General features: G+C 44.9%; 1 protein-coding gene across 1 annotated transcript in view; it reads right to left on the bottom strand.

Annotated features, from left to right (window-relative positions):
• The window catches only part of itga10 (integrin, alpha 10), a 70986-nt gene that overhangs the window by 24493 nt on the left and 26364 nt on the right, over positions 1-20129 (bottom strand). Inside the window, exons 8-11 of the mRNA XM_036939768.1 lie at positions 7319-7469; positions 3820-3985; positions 2218-2291; positions 1944-2088 (exon numbers count right to left, since the gene is read on the bottom strand). Coding sequence (XP_036795663.1) covers positions 1944-2088; positions 2218-2291; positions 3820-3985; positions 7319-7469 — 536 coding nt within the window. The remainder of the gene's footprint in view (positions 1-1943; positions 2089-2217; positions 2292-3819; positions 3986-7318; positions 7470-20129) is intronic.

Genomic DNA, 20129 nt, shown 5'->3' on the forward strand with positions numbered 1-20129 from the left:
TGTAAAACAGTGATAAGTTTAGTAGTATTATGTGTAAAACAGTGATAAGTTTAGTAGTATTATGTGTAAAACAGTGCTAAGTTTAGTAGTATTATGTGTAAAACAGTGATAAGTTTAGTAGTATTATGTGTAAAACAGTGATAAGTTGAATAGTATTATGTGTAAAACAGTGATAAGTTTAGTAGTAGTATGTGTAAAACAGTGATAAGTTTAGTAGTATTATGTGTAAAACAGTGATACGTTGAGTAGTATTATGTGTAAAACAGTGATACGTTTAGTAGTATTATGTGTAAAACAGTTATAAGTTTAGTAGTATTATGTGTAAAACAGTGATACGTTTAGTAGTATTATGTGTAAAACAGTGGTACGATTAGTAGTATTATGTGTAAAACAGTGATAAGTTGAGTAGTATTATGTGTAAAACAGTGATAAGTTGAGTAGTATTATGTGTAAAACAGTGATAAGTTTAGTAGTATTATGTGTAAAACAGTGGTACGATTAGTAGTATTATGTGTAAAACAGTGATAAGTTTAGTAGTATTATGTGTAAAACAGTGATAAGTTGAGTAGTATTATGTGAAAAACAGTGATAAGTTTAGTAGTATTATGTGTAAAACAGTGGTAAGTTTAGTAGTATTATGTGTAAAACAGTGATAAGTTGAATAGTATTATGTGTAAAACAGTGATACGTTTAGTAGTATTATGTGTAAAACAGTGATAAGTTGAGTAGTATTATGTGTAAAACAGTGATAAGTTTAGTAGTATTATGTGTAAAACAGTGATAAGTTTAGTAGTATTATGTGTAAAACAGTGATAAGTTTAGTAGTATTATGTGTAAAACAGTGCTAAGTTTAGTAGTATTATGTGTAAAACAGTGATAAGTTTAGTAGTATTATGTGTAAAACAGTGATAAGTTGAATAGTATTATGTGTAAAACAGTGATAAGTTTAGTAGTAGTATGTGTAAAACAGTGATAAGTTTAGTAGTATTATGTGTAAAACAGTGATACGTTGAGTAGTATTATGTGTAAAACAGTGATACGTTTAGTAGTATTATGTGTAAAACAGTGATAAGTTTAGTAGTATTATGTGTAAAACAGTGATACGTTTAGTAGTATTATGTGTAAAACAGTGGTACGATTAGTAGTATTATGTGTAAAACAGTGATAAGTTGAGTAGTATTATGTGTAAAACAGTGATAAGTTGAGTAGTATTATGTGTAAAACAGTGATAAGTTTAGTAGTATTATGTGTAAAACAGTGGTACGATTAGTAGTATTATGTGTAAAACAGTGATAAGTTTAGTAGTATTATGTGTAAAACAGTGATAAGTTGAGTAGTATTATGTGTAAAACAGTGATAAGTTTAGTAGTATTATGTGTAAAACAGTGATACGTTTAGTAGTATTGCGTGTAAAACAGTGATACGTTTAGTAGTATTATGTGTAAAACAGTGATACGTTTAGTAGTATTATGTGTAAAACAGTGGTACGATTAGTAGTATTATGTGTAAAACAGTGATAAGTTTAGTAGTATTATGTGTAAAACAGTGATAAGTTGAGTAGTATTATGTGTAAAACAGTGATAAGTTTAGTAGTATTATGTGTAAAACAGTGATAAGTTGAGTAGTATTATGTGTAAAACAGTGATACGTTTTGTAGTATTATGTGTAAAACAGTGATAAGTTGAGTAGTATTATGTGTAAAACAGTGATAAGTTGAGTAGTATTATGTGTAAAACAGTGATAAGTTGAGTAGTATTATGTGTAAAACAGTGATAAGTTGAGTGGTATTATGTGTAAAACAGTGATAAGTTGAGTAGTATTATGTGTAAAACAGTGATAAGTTGAGTAGTATTATGTGTAAAACAGTGATAAGTTGAGTAGTATTATGTGTGAAACGGTGTAATGTAAAGTGTACATAGTGCAATGTAAGTAAGTTAAGTCACCCAGATAGGCAGCATGGTTCTTGAGCTCCTGGGGGAACTCTGACTCAAAGGCCTCTCTGGTGGGCATGATGCGGCCCTCAGCGCCCTCCTTCAGCACCCCTCCGTCCCAGTCATACGCCCCCACCATCCCAAACAGGATGCCATCCTGAAACACACGCATGGGAGAGGGGGGATAAACATACAGTACAATGACAGATCAGAATTTCAAGTCAATGACATGACGCGTGCGCTCGCATGCTTGCACACTACGCACACACACACATGGTGGACTCACATCGAGAACGTGTGTGGAGAAGCCAATCTGGGACATCTCAAACTTGAAGGAGCTCTCGTTGTACCCCAGCGTCCCTGTGACGAAACAGAAACATCAAAACAACGTTTAACAAACCTTTCTAGCACATTTTCTGTAGTATCCAACACAAAAATCTAGTTGAGCAGATCTCTCTGCTATTATTTTGTGTCATGTCATTCAAAAATTATTTGATTAAATCATGAGTCTCACCCTCTCATGTTTCTGTGCCCAACCACATATCTGTGTGGTGTGGGGGTTCAGTGACTGAGTGAGGGGCTAATGGGACCTCTGCTGAGGTGAAAGCGGAACAGGTTTACCCTAACCCTAACTCTCAGAGGAAGTTTAGTTGAATGTTTGGTTAATGTTTGTTCTGCCAGTGCCAGGTGGCATGGGACTAAACATGGCATCCTGTGCTGCCCACTCTGACACATGAATACCGTGATGGGACTAAACGTGGCATCCTGTGCTGCCCACTCTGACACCTGAATACCGTGATGGGACTAAATGTGGCATCCTGTGCTGCCCACTCTGACACATGAATACCGTGATGGGACTAAACGTGGCATCCTGTGCTGCCCACTCTGACACCTGAATACCGTGATGGGACTAAACGTGGCATCCTGTGCTGCCCACTCTGACACATGAATACCGTGATGGGACTAAACGTGGCATCCTGTGCTGCCCACTCTGACACATGAATACCGTGATGGGACTAAACGTGGCATCCTGTGCTGCCCACTCTGACACATGAATACCGTGATGGGACTAAATGTGGCATCCTGTGCTGCCCACTCTGACACATGAATACCGTGATGGGACTAAACGTGGCATCCTGTGCTGCCCACTCTGACACATGAATACTGTGATGGGACTAAATGTGGCATCCTGTGCTGCCCACTCTGACACCTGAATACCGTGATGGGACTAAACGTGGCATCCTGTGCTGCCCACTCTGACACATGAATACCGTGATGGGACTAAACGTGGCATCCTGTGCTGCCCACTGTGACACATGAATACTCACTCTCAATTTAAATACTGTTCTTTTACTTCTATCCCCCTTTCACCTTTACTCCAAACATTCCCTCCCTTCCTTCCCCTCCCCAATCTGCCACTATCTAGATGCCACAGGTTAGTGCCCTCTCTCTCCCTCCTCACTCAAGACCCCAGCTGGTATACAGAATCTACCTCCCCCATCCTCCTCTCATATCCTCCACTCCCTTCCTCCCTCGCTCCCTACAGACTTCAGGGTGGCATAATTTCCTCCCTTGTTCCTGTAAGTGTTGTGATAGCTGCTCACGCCCTTCTTTCCTTTTCAAGGTAGTGGCATCTATCCATCCCTTCCTCTTTCATTCCGTCTGGGATTAAATGTGGCACCATTCCCCCTTTTTTGCCTCTTTCCCAATTGAAAGAGAGTAACATCCCTCTCTCTTCTAACTTTCTCCCTGGTTAAATAAGAAAGCAGTTCCTCCCTGTCTCCAGAACACAGACACCCTTTCTCCTCCTTTCTCTTTCCAGCACTTTCACCTCCCTCCCTCCTCTCCTCCCTCTCCCTCCCCCTTCCTCTTCCTCTCTCCGTCTCACCCTCTAGAGTGAAGATGCGGTCTCCTAGTGCATCTACGATGTCGTTGAGTGCCGCCTCGTCAGTCACGTTGAAGAAGTATTTGTCGTCAGGGTCGCTGGCAATGTACTTGATCTCACTGATAAACGTCTCTGGGTCCTGCTGCCTGCGGATGTAGTGACCCAATACCTGGAGGGAGAGAGAAAGGGATGAGAAAAGGGAGGGAGAGAGAAAGGGATGAGGAAAGAGAGGGGGAGAGATAAAGGGCGAGGGAGAGAGAGAGGGATGAGGAAAGAGAGGGGGGAGAGATAAAGGGCGAGGGAGAGAGAGAGGGATGAGGAAAGAGAGGGGGGAGAGATAAAGGGCGAGGGAGAGAGAGAGGGATGAGGAAAGAGAGGGGGGAGAGATAAAGGGGGAAGGAGAGAGAAAGGGATGAGAAAAGAGAGGGGGGAGAGATAAAGGGCGAGGGAGAGAGAGAGGGATGAGGAAAGAGAGGGGGAGAGAAAGGGCGAGGGAGAAAGAGAGGGATGAGGAAAGAGAGGGGGAGAGATAAAGGGCGAGGGAGAGAGAAAGGGATGAGAAAAGAGAGGGGGGAGAGATAAAGGGCGAGGGAGAGAGAAAGGGATGAGAAAAGAGAGGGGGAGAGATAAAGGGGGAGGGAGAGAGAGAGAAAGGGGTTAAAGGGAAGGGTAGAAAAACAAAAGGGAGAGAAAGAAGGGGTTAAATGTAAGGGACAGAAAAAGTGAAAGGTAGAGCGAGAGATAACATTAACAGACATATTCTCTACGTCTTCCGCCAATAACTCCTCCATGTTTCACAGGGACAGAGAACATTTATATAGAGGGAGCGATATTACTGAGTCAGGACAATCTGAGAGGACAGAGAGAGAGCTGCCAACACCAACCCCGTACAGTACAGTAGAGGACATAACCTGAATCAAGGACAACCACAGAGAGACAACCCTTAAAAGACAAAAAACAGATACTGTCCTTAGGGTTCTAACTAAGGGGGTGTCTTAAAACAGATACTGTCCGTAGGGTTCTAACTAAGGGGGTGTCTTAAAACAGATACTGTCCGTAGGGTTCTAACTAAGGGGGTGTCTTAAAACAGATACTGTCCGTAGGGTTCTAACTAAGGGGGTGTCTTAAAACAGATACTGTCCGTAGGGTTCTAACTAAGGGGGTGTCTTAAAACAGATACTGTCCGTAGGGTTCTAACTAAGGGGGTGTCTTAAAATGGAGTCAGCTAAAATGTTTGGGAAATACTGCTCTAGCAAACCGTGAAATGAAAGAATTGGTCCAGACAGGGGGAGAGAGAAGACTGGTGTGGTAGGACTCTATAGTGTGAGGAGGCTATAGTAACAGCTACAGTTAGTAGTCTGTAATACAGAATAGCCTAAACACTGCAGTAAGGAGCACATTCCTCCCGAGAAACCCAATCCCAACAATCCTTCCCTGTCACTCTGGCTGCCATCTTAAATAAGGAAATTCTCTGTTTTCAAAGGGGAGGGAGGGAAGGAGGGATGGATGGAGGGAGAGAGGGAGGGAGGGAGGGAGGGAGGGATAGAGGAATGGAGGGGGGAGAGATGGAGGAAGGGAGGGAGGGAAAGAGAGAAGGAAGGAGGAAGGAGGGATGGAGGAAGGGAGGGAGGTATAGAGGATGAAGGGAGGGAGGGAGAGAGGGAAGGAGGAAGGGCGGGATGAAGGGAGGGAGGGATGGATGAAGGGAGGGAGGGATGGATGAAGGGAGGGAGAGAGGGAAGGAGGAAGGTGGGGATGGAGGGATGGATGAAGAGAGGGAGGGAGAGAGGGAAGGAGGAAGGGAGGGAGGGAGAGAGGGAGGGATGGATGGATGGATGAAGGGAGGGAGGGAGGGAGGGAGGGAGGGAGGGAGGGAGGGAGGGAGGGAGGGAGGGAGGGAGGGAGGGAGGGAGGGAGGGAGGGAAGGAAGGAAGGAAGGAAGGAAGAGATGGAGGGATTAAAGTGAAGGAATCCTACACTATAAATGTATACATGAAGAACTTATAGAAGCAGAGAAATTCCATTGGTCTTGCCAGATGCTGCTGGTTTGTCCTCAGAGTCACGAACGGAGAGGGAGGACAGAAATACAGACAGCGGGAGGTAGCTTGTTAACTATTCAAAACATACAGTGAAGTTATAGCTACTGCAAATGTACAGTGCCTTGCGAAAGTATTCGGCCCCCTTGAACTTTGCGACCTTTTGCCACATTTCAGGCTTCAAACATAAAGATATAAAACTGTATTTTTTTGTGAAGAATCAACAACAAGTGGGACACAATCATGAAGTGGAACGACATTTATTGGATATTTCAAACTTTTTTAACAAATCAAAAACTGAAAAATTGGGCGTGCAAAATAATTCAGCCCCCTTAAGTTAATACTTTGTAGCACCACCTTTTGCTGCGATTACAGCTGTAAGTCGCTTGGGGTATGTCTCTATCAGTTTTGCACATCGAGAGACTGACATTTTTTCCCATTCCTCCTTGCAAAACAGCTCGAGCTCAGTGTGTTTGGATGGAGAGCATTTGTGAACAGCAGTTTTCAGTTCTTTCCACAGATTCTCGATTGGATTCAGGTCTTCACCTGGATATGTTTATTTTTGAACCATTCCATTGTAGATTTTGCTTTATGTTTTGGATCATTGTCTTGTTGGAAGACAAATCTCCGTCCCAGTCTCAGGTCTTTTGCAGACTCCATCAGGTGTTCTTCCAGAATGGTCCTGTATTTGGATCCATCCATCTTCCCATCAATTTTAACCATCTTCCCTGTCCCTGCTGAAGAAAAGCAGGCCCAAACCATGATGCTGCCACCACCATGTTTGACTGTGTTCAGCTGTGTTGCTTTTACGCCAAACATAACGTTTTGCAGGTCCCAGTGTTTATATTGTGGTTCCTCTGGTGACAGTGGCCCTGCAGGTCCCAGTGTTTATATTGTGGTTCCTCTGGTGACAGTGGCCCTGCAGGTCCCAGTGTTTATATTGTGGTTCCTCTGGTGACAGTGGCTCTGCAGGTCCCAGTGTTTATATTGTGGGCTGTGTGCATGTGTGTGTGTCTGTGTGTGTGTGTGTGTGTGTTAGGGGGGTGGGGTGGGGCAGGAAGACATAGCTGTTGTTACCCACTGGGTTATTTTAAGGAGCCAGCGGGGTTCAGTTAGTGATTTGCTGGGGCTATTTTAAAAACCACAGGCATTATTTCAGGCCAGTTTGAGGCTGAATGGGCAGGATGGCTAGCTCTCACGTTATGCAGGGTATATGAGGTGGTATGGTGGAAAAGCTGTGGGGTTGGTTGGTGAGACTGTCTGCCATATTGGTTAGTGAGTTTTGTGGTGTAGCAGGCATGCCGCATTCATGTGCTCTATGAAACAGTGTGTGTGTGTGCGTGCATGTGTCTCTGTGTGTGTGTGTGTGTGTGTGTGTGTGTGTGTGTGTGCGTGCGTCTCTGTGTGTGTGTGTGTGTGTGTGTGTGTGTGTGTGTGTGTGTGTGTGTGTGTGTGTGTGTACTCACAGCGATGGCATATCTGGTGATGTTTCTCTTCTCACACTCCTCCAGAGCATCCGGTAGCTCCTCCCCATCATGTGACTCTCCGTCCGTCACAACGATCATGACCTTGGTGGCCCCCTCCCTCGCCCCCCGCTCAGGGCTGAATGCCTCCGTACTGGACAAAGACAGATATAAAGAACTTTATTAGCTAAATATCACAGTGCTGTTGTCAGCATGTTAAAACAGCACATACTTGTTCAAGACCCAAACTGCTTCCATGTACATTCTCTTTCCGTTGCCCTGAACCAAACCACAATAAAACACAAATATTGTTCTAGAGTTGGATCTGAAACATCATGGCCTGAAGTAGAGTATCTCATGACAAGCTGTAGACCACACTATTTGCCAAGAGAGTTTTCATCTATTTTTTTCGTGGCTGTTTATGTACCACCAAAGACGGGAACTAAGACCTCACTCAGTCAGCTGTATCAGGAAATAAGCAAACAGGAAACCTCTCACCCAGAGGCAGTGCACCTAGTGGCCTGGGACTTTTATGCAGGGAAACTTAAATCCATTTGACCTCATTTCTATCAGCATGTTAAATGCGCAACCAGAGGGGAAAAAATTCTAGATCACCTTTACTCCACACACAGAGACGTGTACAAAGCTCTCCCTCGCCCTCCATTTGACAAATCTGACCATAATTCTATACTCCTGATTCCAGCTTACCAGCTAAAATTAAAGCAGGAAGCACCAGTGACTCAGTCTATAAAAGAAAGTGGTCAAATGAAGCAGATACTAAACTACAGGACAGTTTTGCTAGCATAGACTGGAATATGTTATGGGATTCTTCTGATGGCCTTGAGGAGTACACCACATCAGTCACTGGCTTTATCAATAAGTGCATTGAGGACATCGTCCCCATAGTGACTGTACATACCCCAACCAGAAGCCATGGATTACAGGCAACATTCTCACTGAGCTAAAGGTTAGAGCTGCCGCTTTCAAGGTGCGGGACTCTAACCCGGAAGCTTATAAGACATCCTGCTATACCCTCAGACGAACCATCAAACAAGCTAAGTGCCAATACAGGACTAAGATTGAATCATACTACACCGGCTCCAACGCTCGTCAGATGTGGCAGGGCCTGCAAACTATTACAGACTACAAAGGGAAGCACAGCCGCGAGCTACCCAGTGACACGAGCCTACCAGACGAGCTAAATCACTTCTATGCTCGCTTCGAGGCAAGCAACACTGAGGCATGCATGAGAGCATCAGCTGTTCCGGGCGACTGTGGGATCATGCTCTCCATAGCCGACGTGAGTAAGACCTTTAAACAGGTCAACATTCACAAGGCCACTGGGCCAGACGGATTACCAGGAAGTGTGCTCCGGGAATGTGCTGACCAACTGGCAGATGTCTCACTGACATTTTCAACATGTCCCTGATTGAGTCTGTAATACCAACATGTTTCAAGCAGACCACCATAGTCCCTGTGCCCAAGAGCACTAAGGTGACCTGCCTAAATGACTACAGACCTGTAACACTCACGTCTGTAGCCATGAAGTGCTTTGAAAGGCTGGTCATGGCTCACATTAACATCATTATCCCAGAAACCCTCCCTCTGCAACTGGATCCTGGACTTCCTGACGGGCCACCCCAGGTGGTGAGGGTAGGTAGCAACACATCTGCCACGCTGATCCTCAACACTGGAGTCCCTCAGGGGTGCGTGCTCAGTCCCCTCCTGTACACCCTGTTCACCTACGACTGCATGGCCAGGCACAACTCCAACACCATCATTAAGTTTGCAGACGACACAACAGTGGTAGGCCTGGTGACCAACAATGACGAGACAGCCTATAGGGAGGAGGTCAGAGACCTGGCCGGGTGGTGCCAGAATAACAACCTATCCCTCAACTTAATCAAGACAAAGGAGATGATTGTGGACTACAGGAAAAGGAGGACCGAGCAGGCCCCCATTCTCATCTACGGGGCTGTAAATCAAAATCAAATCAAATTTTATTAGTGTCATGATGTTGGCCTCTTTGGGTATAGCCCCATCCCCCTCTCCCTGCCTCCCCCTTGCCTCCTTCAACTAGGTTGCTGTGGTCAGAGAGACGTCGTAAATTCCTGAGGAACAAAGCAATTCCTGTGGTGGTGAATCTCTTAAAAGAAGGGTTGGAAATCCAAACGTGGATCACGTTAAAGTAATCCAGCAATCTCAATTGCTTGGGTCTCATTCAATTGATTTATTTCAATTGTCGGACATACCTTTCTAGGTTCCTCGAATTAAATGAGACACCTTAAACTTTGCAATAGTAACCTAGATGAACCAACTTCCCAGGTGAATTTAAAGTTTAATTCCCAGATAGCCTATACAGGTTTGATTATTCATTAAATTTGATCCATCAGTAAAATCTGCTTCTGCAAAGCACGATCAATCAGTCCCACCTCCAGCGGGAATCCCATATGGCTGTGGCCTGAGGGGAAAATGTACCATAGTGGTAAATGTACCTAACATTATCTTTATGATAATCCAGCAATTTCAATTGCTTGGGTATTATCGTCTCATTCAATATATTTATTTAAATTGTCGAACATACCTTTCTAGGTTCCTCCAGTTAAATGAGACACTTTAAGCTTTGCAATAGTAACCTAGATGAACCAACTTCCCAGGTTAATTTAAAGTTTAATTCCCAGATAGCCTATCCAGGTATGATTAATCATTATCATTGATTAATTCAATTTGCTTTTGCAAATTCATTCATGTCCAACTTCCACAGTACTGTCCAGTACTTATGGTTCATTAATCTATAAATAGATTAAAAGCGTCTTTGCAGCTCCCAATATATTCCAAAACTAATAATGTGCAAGCTACCAGAGGGGGTAGTCCCCACTCGCCTGCTAATTAGTGAACCTCCACCCGCAAATGGATTGATCTCTGACCTCAGCAGCGATACCAACCCTAATTATGCCATTAGTGGAAAAGCAGACAACACTGCTTTCCAAAATCAACCATCGGGCGCAGGCCTCATAAAGGTTCTCTCCAGTCTAGCCCTGATGTCTTGCCACCCAAGAATGGCATCTGTCCAATACCGCAGTGCACAGCTGAAGCACGAGCAGGTAATGGGAGACATAAAGGGACAGGTGGAGAGAACCAGGAAAACAATAACAAATGCAGAAAAGGGAAAAATGCTGCTAGCTATGGAACTGCGCTTGAAAACTGAACAATTAAATGTAATTGCAAAAACATATGACGATGAACAAGCACAAGCTCTTCAACAAAATCGTATTCTACAGGAACAAAATCATATGCTACAGGAATAACTCGATTTAGCCTAAACTAAATACAATGATGTTCACGCCAGACTAGATAAATCTGAAGTTATCTGAGTTATCTACAAACAGGAGCGCTCAACTTGATGACATGCAGGCAGTTTTGTTGAAGTAACACGGTTCTACTCAAAACACTGCAGACCAAAGACGATCAGTTAATGAACACAATGACAAAGTTGGATGGCAAATCAGCAGAACTCATTCAGGTCGCTGACCAAATGAATGATGAGAGAACTCAGGTGATGAAGATGGAAATATTGCTTTCTAAGCAAGCGGAGGAAATCTCATCACAGGATCTCTCGCTCCGTACTCAAGACCTCTATCTGCAAGCCATGACAGATAAGTTTGAGCCCGGAAGGAGCAAGTGTGACACTCACGTGTCCAAAATCAGTACTCAAGTGGACTCTGCAATGCAGCAGAATACCACCCTTAGGTACCATCTGGAGGAAGTCCAGAATGGTCACGCTCTACAGCGTGACTACGAATCCAAGCAACCGGAGCCCTGTACTCACAGGAGTATGATGATAGGTTTCAGACATTGCCTCCCTCATGTGTCCCTCAGTCTTCTCCTCTTGGCCATTCGGCACTGAGTAATATTGCGCCTCTTGGCCAACAACATCAACAAGGCTTGGCTTCTCCTCTTGGCCTTTCGGCCCCAATCTCTCCACAGGATGAAGCCAACCCTTTCCACCCGCTTGACGCGGAATACCTTGACAAACTCATCAAGAATTTCCCCACCTTTGACCCCGTTCCAGGTCAGCCAAACGATACTGAAACGTTCCTAGCTGACATAGAGGACGCGTTGGATGGCTACCCGAACAGTACAGGTTCTGACAGGGTTTACCTGTTGAAGCGAATGTCGAATAGACATGTGACATGGTTCATTCGTCTACAACAGCAACACGTGCTAAATGACAACGCTAAACTTGCCACAGCTTTGAAATTAGAATTGAGTGCTTCTGCGACTCGCAAACACGATAGCTTACTGGCTAACACCGTCAAACAAGCTCGGAACGAACACCCACAAGCTTACTATCATAGGCTTCGTTCAGCTTACTTTGGCCTACTCACTGAAACAGGCATGGAAGTCCTGTTACCTTCTAAACAAATGTTCCTGTCGAACTTCATTACCTACTTGGGCCCTGCCGCCCACGTTTGCTTGCCTATCTTACAACTCAGAGAGCTTGCAAGCACAGCTTTTGAGGCATCAAAAGTTCACAATGCTAAGAGACCTGACCACTCGGTTTTGAAGTTTGACCAGGAGCACTCACTCCAGTTAGAGGGTGCATTATCAGGTATTGGAGCGTTGAGAGATGACGCACAACAACAGTTTCTACCACAAAACCATGATTCCAATAACCTCCGTGGTCGAAATAACTGTAAAGTACGTCGCCATCAACATGACTACCGCTACAATCGACCTGTTCCCTACGTTCCTGCACCCAACCCACAAAAAGTGTCAGAGCACCAGGGTAACAAAGGACGATGCAAACGTAGACCAATGTTCTCCAGAAGTTCCTCTACGAGAAGAACTAAAGCGAGAACAATTTGAGAAAAGGGTAAAAGATAAGTCACAAGGACTAGACGAGGAATTACCGGACACCAGGTCCGCAGGAATTAACACCCATAGCAAGGAAGTTAAAATTAAAAATGATCCCGCTCTCACTCGAGACCCTATCCAGGGCCCGCTTGATCAAGAAACAAGCCCCCAGGCTTTGTCTATAGACTCTGATACAAAGGTTGTGAAGAAAAAGGTCAAACGCTTCGTTAAAGCCAAGCCCACTCAAAATCGGAAAAGTCTATCTCCTTCCACCTTGAACAGAAATGACACATCACGTCGGTGCGAACGACCACTACACTTTGTGGGGAATATGTACACTAACCACAAATCTAAAGGGCAATACCTGGAAACAGTCCTGGAGGACTGCTTAACTTGTCATGAGCTAATTGATTCGGGTGCGACAATATCACTCATCTCTCAAACATTGTTTGATAATCTCAAAATGGCTTTGAAGCCAACTAAACATTGGTTAAAAGTGGAACGATGCGACACTACACTTCGAGGGTTCACTCAGACTACCTCACCTCTCACATTGAGAGTCATGCTGAAACTACACTTCAAGGACGTATTGCTCGTTCACCCTGTGTATGAAACTGTAACCCTGCTACTTGGAGCAGACTTGATGGATCGGTTACTCCCATTGATGGATTGGAAAACCAACCAGGTATGGTCACAGGCCACCGTGCCTCCTCCACTGACCACACTGTTTACCCCTAACGCTAGCTGCAACGCAGTCATTCACGAGGGGTATCTGTCGAAAGCACCCCTTGGGAAAAAGATGTTTAAAAACCTCTTGGGGCAGAATCCGATCCAAGGCGATATTACGATATCTCGACACATTCCATCAGCCAACTTGATTGACCATTCTTTTCACGATTTCGAGCCAGCTGTCTCTGTGAATACGCAACTTCCCTCCTCCTTGCAGTCGTGCAATACGGTAGTTGAGATTAACTTCTCTTGACCTTCGGACACTTCCGCAAGCACTGCGGCCGTCTCAGCAAGAAAAACATTGATGCGCAGAGTATACTCTGCTTCCGATGATACACCTTCCACTTTGTTGGGGACTGTCACCCCTTACAATGATACTAATGGCGTCAGTCCAGCAACTGATCCGATGACTCCCACTGGTGAAACACTTTGCGATATCACAGACCGATATCCTCGTCTCAGCTCCCAGGCACTGAAGAGGTTGCCACACGCAGACGCGGTGGTGACTGACAGAACTCCACAGCCACTGAGGGTGTTGAAGCACAAACACCAGGAGATTTGGTTGAAAGGTTACAGCCATCCTCATAACAACGCGGCCGCTGACAACTCGTACATAGGGTCCGAACTTTTCGTTTGCGCCTCAGACACCAACACCACCCGCTGGTGGGGGGGGGTCCGGAGACACAAAGGGGGGGAATAGTAGCTCAGACCCATGATGAGCCTCATTGAGGCCGGTGGGGGGGTTGAGACTACGGACAACAACGTACGAGGCCGCCAGAGCATAAATCAAATCTAGTTGTAAACTCCCCTATGAGAACAGTGAGGAGCAGACAGGCCCCTAGACGGGGATTATCTTAGAACACATCTAAGATAGTACTGAGGTGTACCACACTGGTTGTAAAGGAAGTCTAGTGGACTTGTCCACCTACAAAACAAATGGCAACAATAATCATTCCTTGCCATGTGTAGGTTCAACTACAATACAACTAGTAAAATGCTCCAATCATGTGTTCCGGTAGTATAATATTTCAGAATAAATCGGTAGTATAACTGGTCCCTTTGAGCACCAGTACCAATGCCAGCGACAGTCAGTCCAGCTACAATCAGTAAGAAGGTTAGAGATCTAACCAATCAAATTACCCTTGACAACAGCGACATAGAAGTCACTCAGAGTGCAACACGTGGAAGGGAATCTCCAGTGCACTCTTCCAATGGTTAACACACGTCACTAATAAATAGAATCCTCCATTCAGGAGGAAAATTATTAGAATCATTAACCACGATCACACCACGTACGACTGGTCTAATACTTAGAGTACTTCCATCGTGAGGTTAGCTCCTCCGTGGATAACATAGCTATGAAATAGACTTCATACCTACAATACCTTTACATACCTACTATACCTTCACCACTACAATAGCTGTCAGGGAGCCTACCAGGTAAACCACCAGAGGGGACTGCAATGATGATCTACAAACAGGACATCACGTGTTCATGATTTTATGTTGATTTGTAACTTGCAGGACAAACAAGATCCAAACCACCAGGGGGGTATGTCATGACGTTGGCCTCTTTGGGTATAGCAAGCCTCATCCTCCTCTCTTTGCCTCCCCCTTGCCTCCTTCAACTAGGTTGCTGTGGTCAGAGAGATGTCGTAAATTCCTGAGGATCTCCTTATGGACACACAGTATAGGCAGAGTCAATTTTTATAGAGAACAAAGCAATTCCTTCCACCTCACAGAACTTGAGGTACGAACAAATTTCATGTTCCGAAGAAAGTATAAAAGATCCGTGAAGAATCCAGCTGGTCCGTTTGTTACAACTTGGGGAAGCTCATGGGAGACGGTGTGGCCACATTACCATAACGCTGTTTATATATTAGCCTCAGATATGAGGTTTACATCTAATTGTTGTATAAGATGAATGAGGGAGGATGATACCGTTTGTAAAATTGTGTAATATGATTTTGGACTGTTTAATGAAGGAAAACTCAAAAAGGGGATTGGATGGAGTTAACTAAATCAGAGGACCGCCCCTGAGCCCAGTTAGGGTCGGACATCCTGGGACAGCCCTTTTTCTGCCTTCAGAATAAAACTCCCACTCGGGTTTTCGATCAGCAGACCGAGCTTACCTCAATTACGAGATGGCTAAAGGTTGCAGACCATGTTTCTCTCAATCACGGGAGTGCAAAGGTTGTAGACCATTGCTGAATCTTTTAACCATACCACGTGGTTAAACTCTTAGACTATCGATACCGACAGAATAAGAACAAGTCTGTGGTATTAATTACTAGTCTGCAGCTAAAAATTCGGTATCATTGAACGTGAAGAACGACAACCCCTGAAACATCCATTCTATAACGAAACGAATGAATGTCACTTTGAACTATTCACTATAACCACGACAGAGAGAGAGAGGGAGAGAGACGGACAATTCTACAAAATAAACAAACTTTTCACCAGCGATCAAGACGACACACTGAGCGTAAATATATATATTGATTGTAATTGTTCCCGAATGAGTGAGCGTTCATGTGCAAAGGAGTAGCATTTCAATTGTTATAATTATCACTCTGTAGTGACTTCTTAGTCGACCCCCACTTCCCCTTTTGTCTAACAAGCCGCCAGGCTGGTTTAGCCCACTAGGGCACATTCTCCTATCATTTCATGTAACCACATCTACCTTGTTTGTTTGTTTGTTTATGCAATTATGTGAATTACTTAGTAATAAATAAATGATTTAAGACAATTGATGTATGGATGACTCATAGTGAAGACTGGGTTCGTGCAGATAACCAACAATTTACGACGTTTGTAATGAGACTAACGTGAGGTAAAGTAAATAATTAATTAATTTGAAGACTAATTGATCAGATAAAATATCTGAATAGTTATTTTAGGAAATGATAACTTTGTAATCTGGATATTTTTCCTTGGTGCCCCGACTTCCTAGTAATTACGGTTACATGATTAATCAGTCTAATCGCGTAATAACTAATTAAGAGAATCTTTGATAAAAACTATCAGTCTTCAGTTAATGATAGTAAAGACACGACATTAGTCACATGGGCCAAATACAACAGGTATTTTGGGGTATACCTTACAGTAAAATGCTTACTGACGAGCCCCAAACCAACAATGCAGTTTCAAAAAGATACGGATAAGAAAGTGGAGCAGGTTGAGAGCTTCAAGAGGGTAGTGTACAGAGGGTAGTGTACAGAGGGTAGTGTACAGAGGGTAGTGTACAGAGGGTAGTGTACAGAGGGTAGTGTACAGAGGGTAGTGTACAGAGCGTAGTGTACAGAGGGTAGTGTACAGAGGGTAGTGTACAAGAGGGTAGTGTACAGAGGGTAGTGTACAGAGGGTAGTGTACAGAGGGTAGTGTACAGAGGGTAGTGTACAGAGGGTAGTGTACAAGAGGGTAGTGTACAGAGGGTAGTGTACAGAGGGTAGTGTACAGAGGGTAGTGTACAGAGGGTAGTGTACAGAGGGTAGTGTACAAGAGGGTAGTGTACAGAGGGTAGTGTACAGAGGGTAGTGTACAGAGGGTAGTGTACAAGAGGGTAGTGTACAGAGGGTAGTGTACAGAGGGTAGTGTACAGAGGGTAGTGTACAGAGGGTAGTGTACAAGAGGGTAGTGTACAGAGGGTAGTGTACAGAGGGTAGTGCGTATGGTCCAGTACATCATTGGGCCCCATATACCTATATACCAGGCAGTGTCAAAGGAAGGCCCTAAAAATGGTCAAAGACCCCAGCCACCCCAGTCACAGACTGTTCTCTCTGCTACCGCATGGCAAACGGTACCGGAGTGCCAAGTCTAGGACCAAAAGGCTTCTCAACAGTTTTTACCCCCAAACCCCTTTGACTCCTGAACAGGTAACCAAATGGTTACCCGGAATATTTGCATTGTCCCCCCACACTGCTACTACTCTCTGTTTATTATCTATACATAGTCACTTTAACTATACATTCACGTACATATTATCTCAATTAGCCTGACTAACTGGTGCCCCCGCACATTGATTCTGTACCGGTACCACCTGTCCTGTATACAACCTCGCTACTGTTATTTTCACTGTCATTTTACTGTTTTATTTTGTATTTCTTTACTTATCTATTGTTTACCTAATACCTATTTTTTACTTAAAAATGGCACTGTTGGTTAGAGCCTGTAAGTAAGCATTTCACTGTACAACACCTGTTTTATTCGGCGCACATGACAAATAGACGTTGATTTGATTTGACTCATCGTCCACACTACGTAAAGGGCTTCACAGACCTCGACTACTACAGAGAGAGCGGGAAAAAGGAGGAAGAAAGAGAGAGGGGAGAGAAAGGTGGGAGAAGGAGAGGAGAGGGAAGAGAAAGAGAAAAAGAGAGATGAGAGAACAAGTGAATGAGCAGGAAAGAAAAGAGAGAACAGAGAAAGAGAAAAAGAGAGATGTGTCACGCCCTGATCTGTTTCACCTGTCCTTGTGCTTGTCTCCACCCCCTCCAGATGTCACCCATCTTTCCCATTATCCCCTGGGTACTTACACCTGTGTTTTCTGTCTGTCTGTGACAGTTCGTTTTGCCTGTTTAAACCTACCAGCGTTGTCCCTTGCTCCTGTCTTTGCTATAGTCCCTGTTTTCTAGTTTCCCGGGTTTCGACCTTTCCTGCCTGACCCTGAGCCTGCCTGCCATCCTTTACCTTTGCCTCTACTCTGGATTACTGCCCTCTGGCTGACCTGACCCTGAGCCTGCCTGCTGTCCTGTACCTTTGCCTCTACTCTGGATTACTGACCTCTGGCTGACATGACCCTGAGCCAGCCTGCTGTCCTGTACCTTTGCCTCTACTCTGGATTACTGCCCTCTGGCTGACATGACCCTGAGCCCGCCTAACGTCCTGTACCTTTGCCTCTACTCTGGATTACTGACCTCTGTCACGTTCTGACCTTTATTTCCTTTGTTTTGTATTTATTTAGTATGGTCAGGGCGTGATTTGGGTGCAGTCTATGTTTGATTTTCTATGATTTGGGGATTTCTATGTTTGGGCCTAGTATGGTTCTCAATCAGAGGCAGGTGTCATTAGTTGTCTCTGATTGAGAATCATACTTAGGTAGCCTGGGTTGCACTGTTTGTTTGTGGGTGATTGTCTATGTTAGTGGCTTGTGTTCAGCACAGGTCTCATTTGTAGCTACACGGTCGTCATAGGTTTATTGTTTTTGTATAGTGTTGCAGTGTTCAGTGTTTTCTTGATTAAAATTCACTATGAACACATACCACGCCGCATTTTGGTCCTCTGATCCTTCTCGCCTCTCCTCTTCAGATGAAGAGGAGGAAGACCGTGACAACCTCTGCCTGACCTGACCCTGAGCCTGCCTGCTGTCCTGTACCTTTGCCTCTACTCTGGATTACTGACCTCTGGCTGACCTGACCCTGAGTCCGCCTGCTGTCCTGTACCTTTGCCTCTACTCTGGATTACTGACCTCTGGCTGACCTGACCCTGAGCCTGCCTGCTGTCCTGTACCTTACACCCTCTCTGTATTATTGACCCCTGCCTGCCTTGACCTGTCGTTTGCCTGCCCCTGTTGAAAGAGTAAACTTTTGTTTCTTCAACACTGTCTGCATATGGGTCATACCTTGAAACATGATAAGATGAGAGATGAGAGAACAAGTGAGTGAGCAGGAAAGACAGAACAGAGAAAGAGAGGGAGAGGGAGGACAGAGGAGAGAACAAGTGAGTGAGCAGGAAAGACAGAACAGAGAGGGAGAGGGAGGACAGAGGAGAGAACAAGTGAGTGAGCAGGAAAGACAGAACAGAGAAAGAGAGGGAGTGGGAGGACAGAGGAGAGAACAAGTGAGTGAGCAGGAAAGACAGAACAGAGAAAGAGAGGGAGGGAGAGGATAGATGAGAGAAAGAGAGGAAGGGAGATGATAGATGAGAGAAAGAGAGGGAGGGAGAGGATAGATGAGAGAAAGAGAGGGAGAGAGAAAGAGAGGGAGAGAGAAAGAGAGGGAGGGAGAGGAGAGAAAGAGAGGGAGAGGGAGGATAGAGGAGAGAAAGAGAGGGAGGGAGAGGAGAGATGAGAGAAAGAGAGGGAGGGAGAGGATAGATGAGAGAAAGAGAGGGAGGGAGAGGATAGATGAGAGAAAGAGAGGGAGGGAGAGGATAGATGAGAGAAAGAGAGGGAGGGAGAGGATAGATGAGAGAAAGAGAGGGAGGGAGAGGATAGATGAGAGAAAGAGAGGGAGGGAGAGGAGAGAAAGAGAGGGAGGGAGAGGAGAGAAAGAGAGGGAGAGGGAGGATAGAGGAGAGAAAGAGAGGGAGGGAGAGGATAGATGAGCGAAAGAGAGGGAGGGAGAGGAGAGAAAGAGAGGGAGAGGGAGGATAGAGGAGAGAAAGAGAGGGAGGGAGAGGATAGATGAGAGAAAGAGAGAGAGGATAGAGGAGAGCAAGAGAGGGAGAGGGAGGATAGAGGAGAGAAAGAGAGGGAGGGAGAGGATAGATGAGAGAAAGAGAGGGAGGGAGAGGATAGATGAGAGAAAGAGGGAGAGGATAGAGGAGAGAAAGAGAGGGAGAGGGAGGATAGAGGAGAGAAAGAGAGGGAGGGAGAGGATAGATGAGAGAAAGAGGGAGAGGATAGAGGAGAGAAAGAGGGAGAGGATGGAGGAGAGAAAGAGAGGGAGGGAGAGGATAGAGGAGAGAAAGAGAGAGAGGGAGAGGAGAGAGGAGAGAAAGAGAGGGAGGGAGAGGATAGAGGAGAGAAAGAGAGGGAGGGAGAGGATAGAGGAGAGAAAGAGAGGGAGGGAGAGGATAGATGAGAGAAAGAGGGAGAGGATGGAGGAGAGAAAGAGAGGGAGGGAGAGGATAGAGGAGAGAAAGAGAGAGAGGGAGAGGATAGAGGAGAGAAAGAGAGGGAGGGAGAGGATAGAGGAGAGAAAGAGAGAGAGGGAGAGGATAGAGGAGAGAAAGAGAAGGAGGGAGAGGATAGAGGAGAGAAAGAGAGGGAGGATAGAGGAGAGAAAGAGAGAGGTAAGAGTCGGGTAGAGTTAGTATACACAGAGTTTCCCTACATCTAAAATAAACAGCCGCTAGAAGAAGATAATATATAATGTAGAGTGATCCTCAGAGTTAAATAACACAGTTGGGAAAAACAGAAATTGGGTGTGAGAGGGAGAGTGACAAAGACGTGTGTGTGATCGCTTCCAAGAACTGTTTATGAAACAGATTGGGTGCGATACGGAT

Source organism: Oncorhynchus mykiss, chromosome 2 (genome assembly GCF_013265735.2).
Source record: "Oncorhynchus mykiss isolate Arlee chromosome 2, USDA_OmykA_1.1, whole genome shotgun sequence".
Lineage (NCBI taxonomy): Eukaryota > Metazoa > Chordata > Actinopteri > Salmoniformes > Salmonidae > Oncorhynchus > Oncorhynchus mykiss.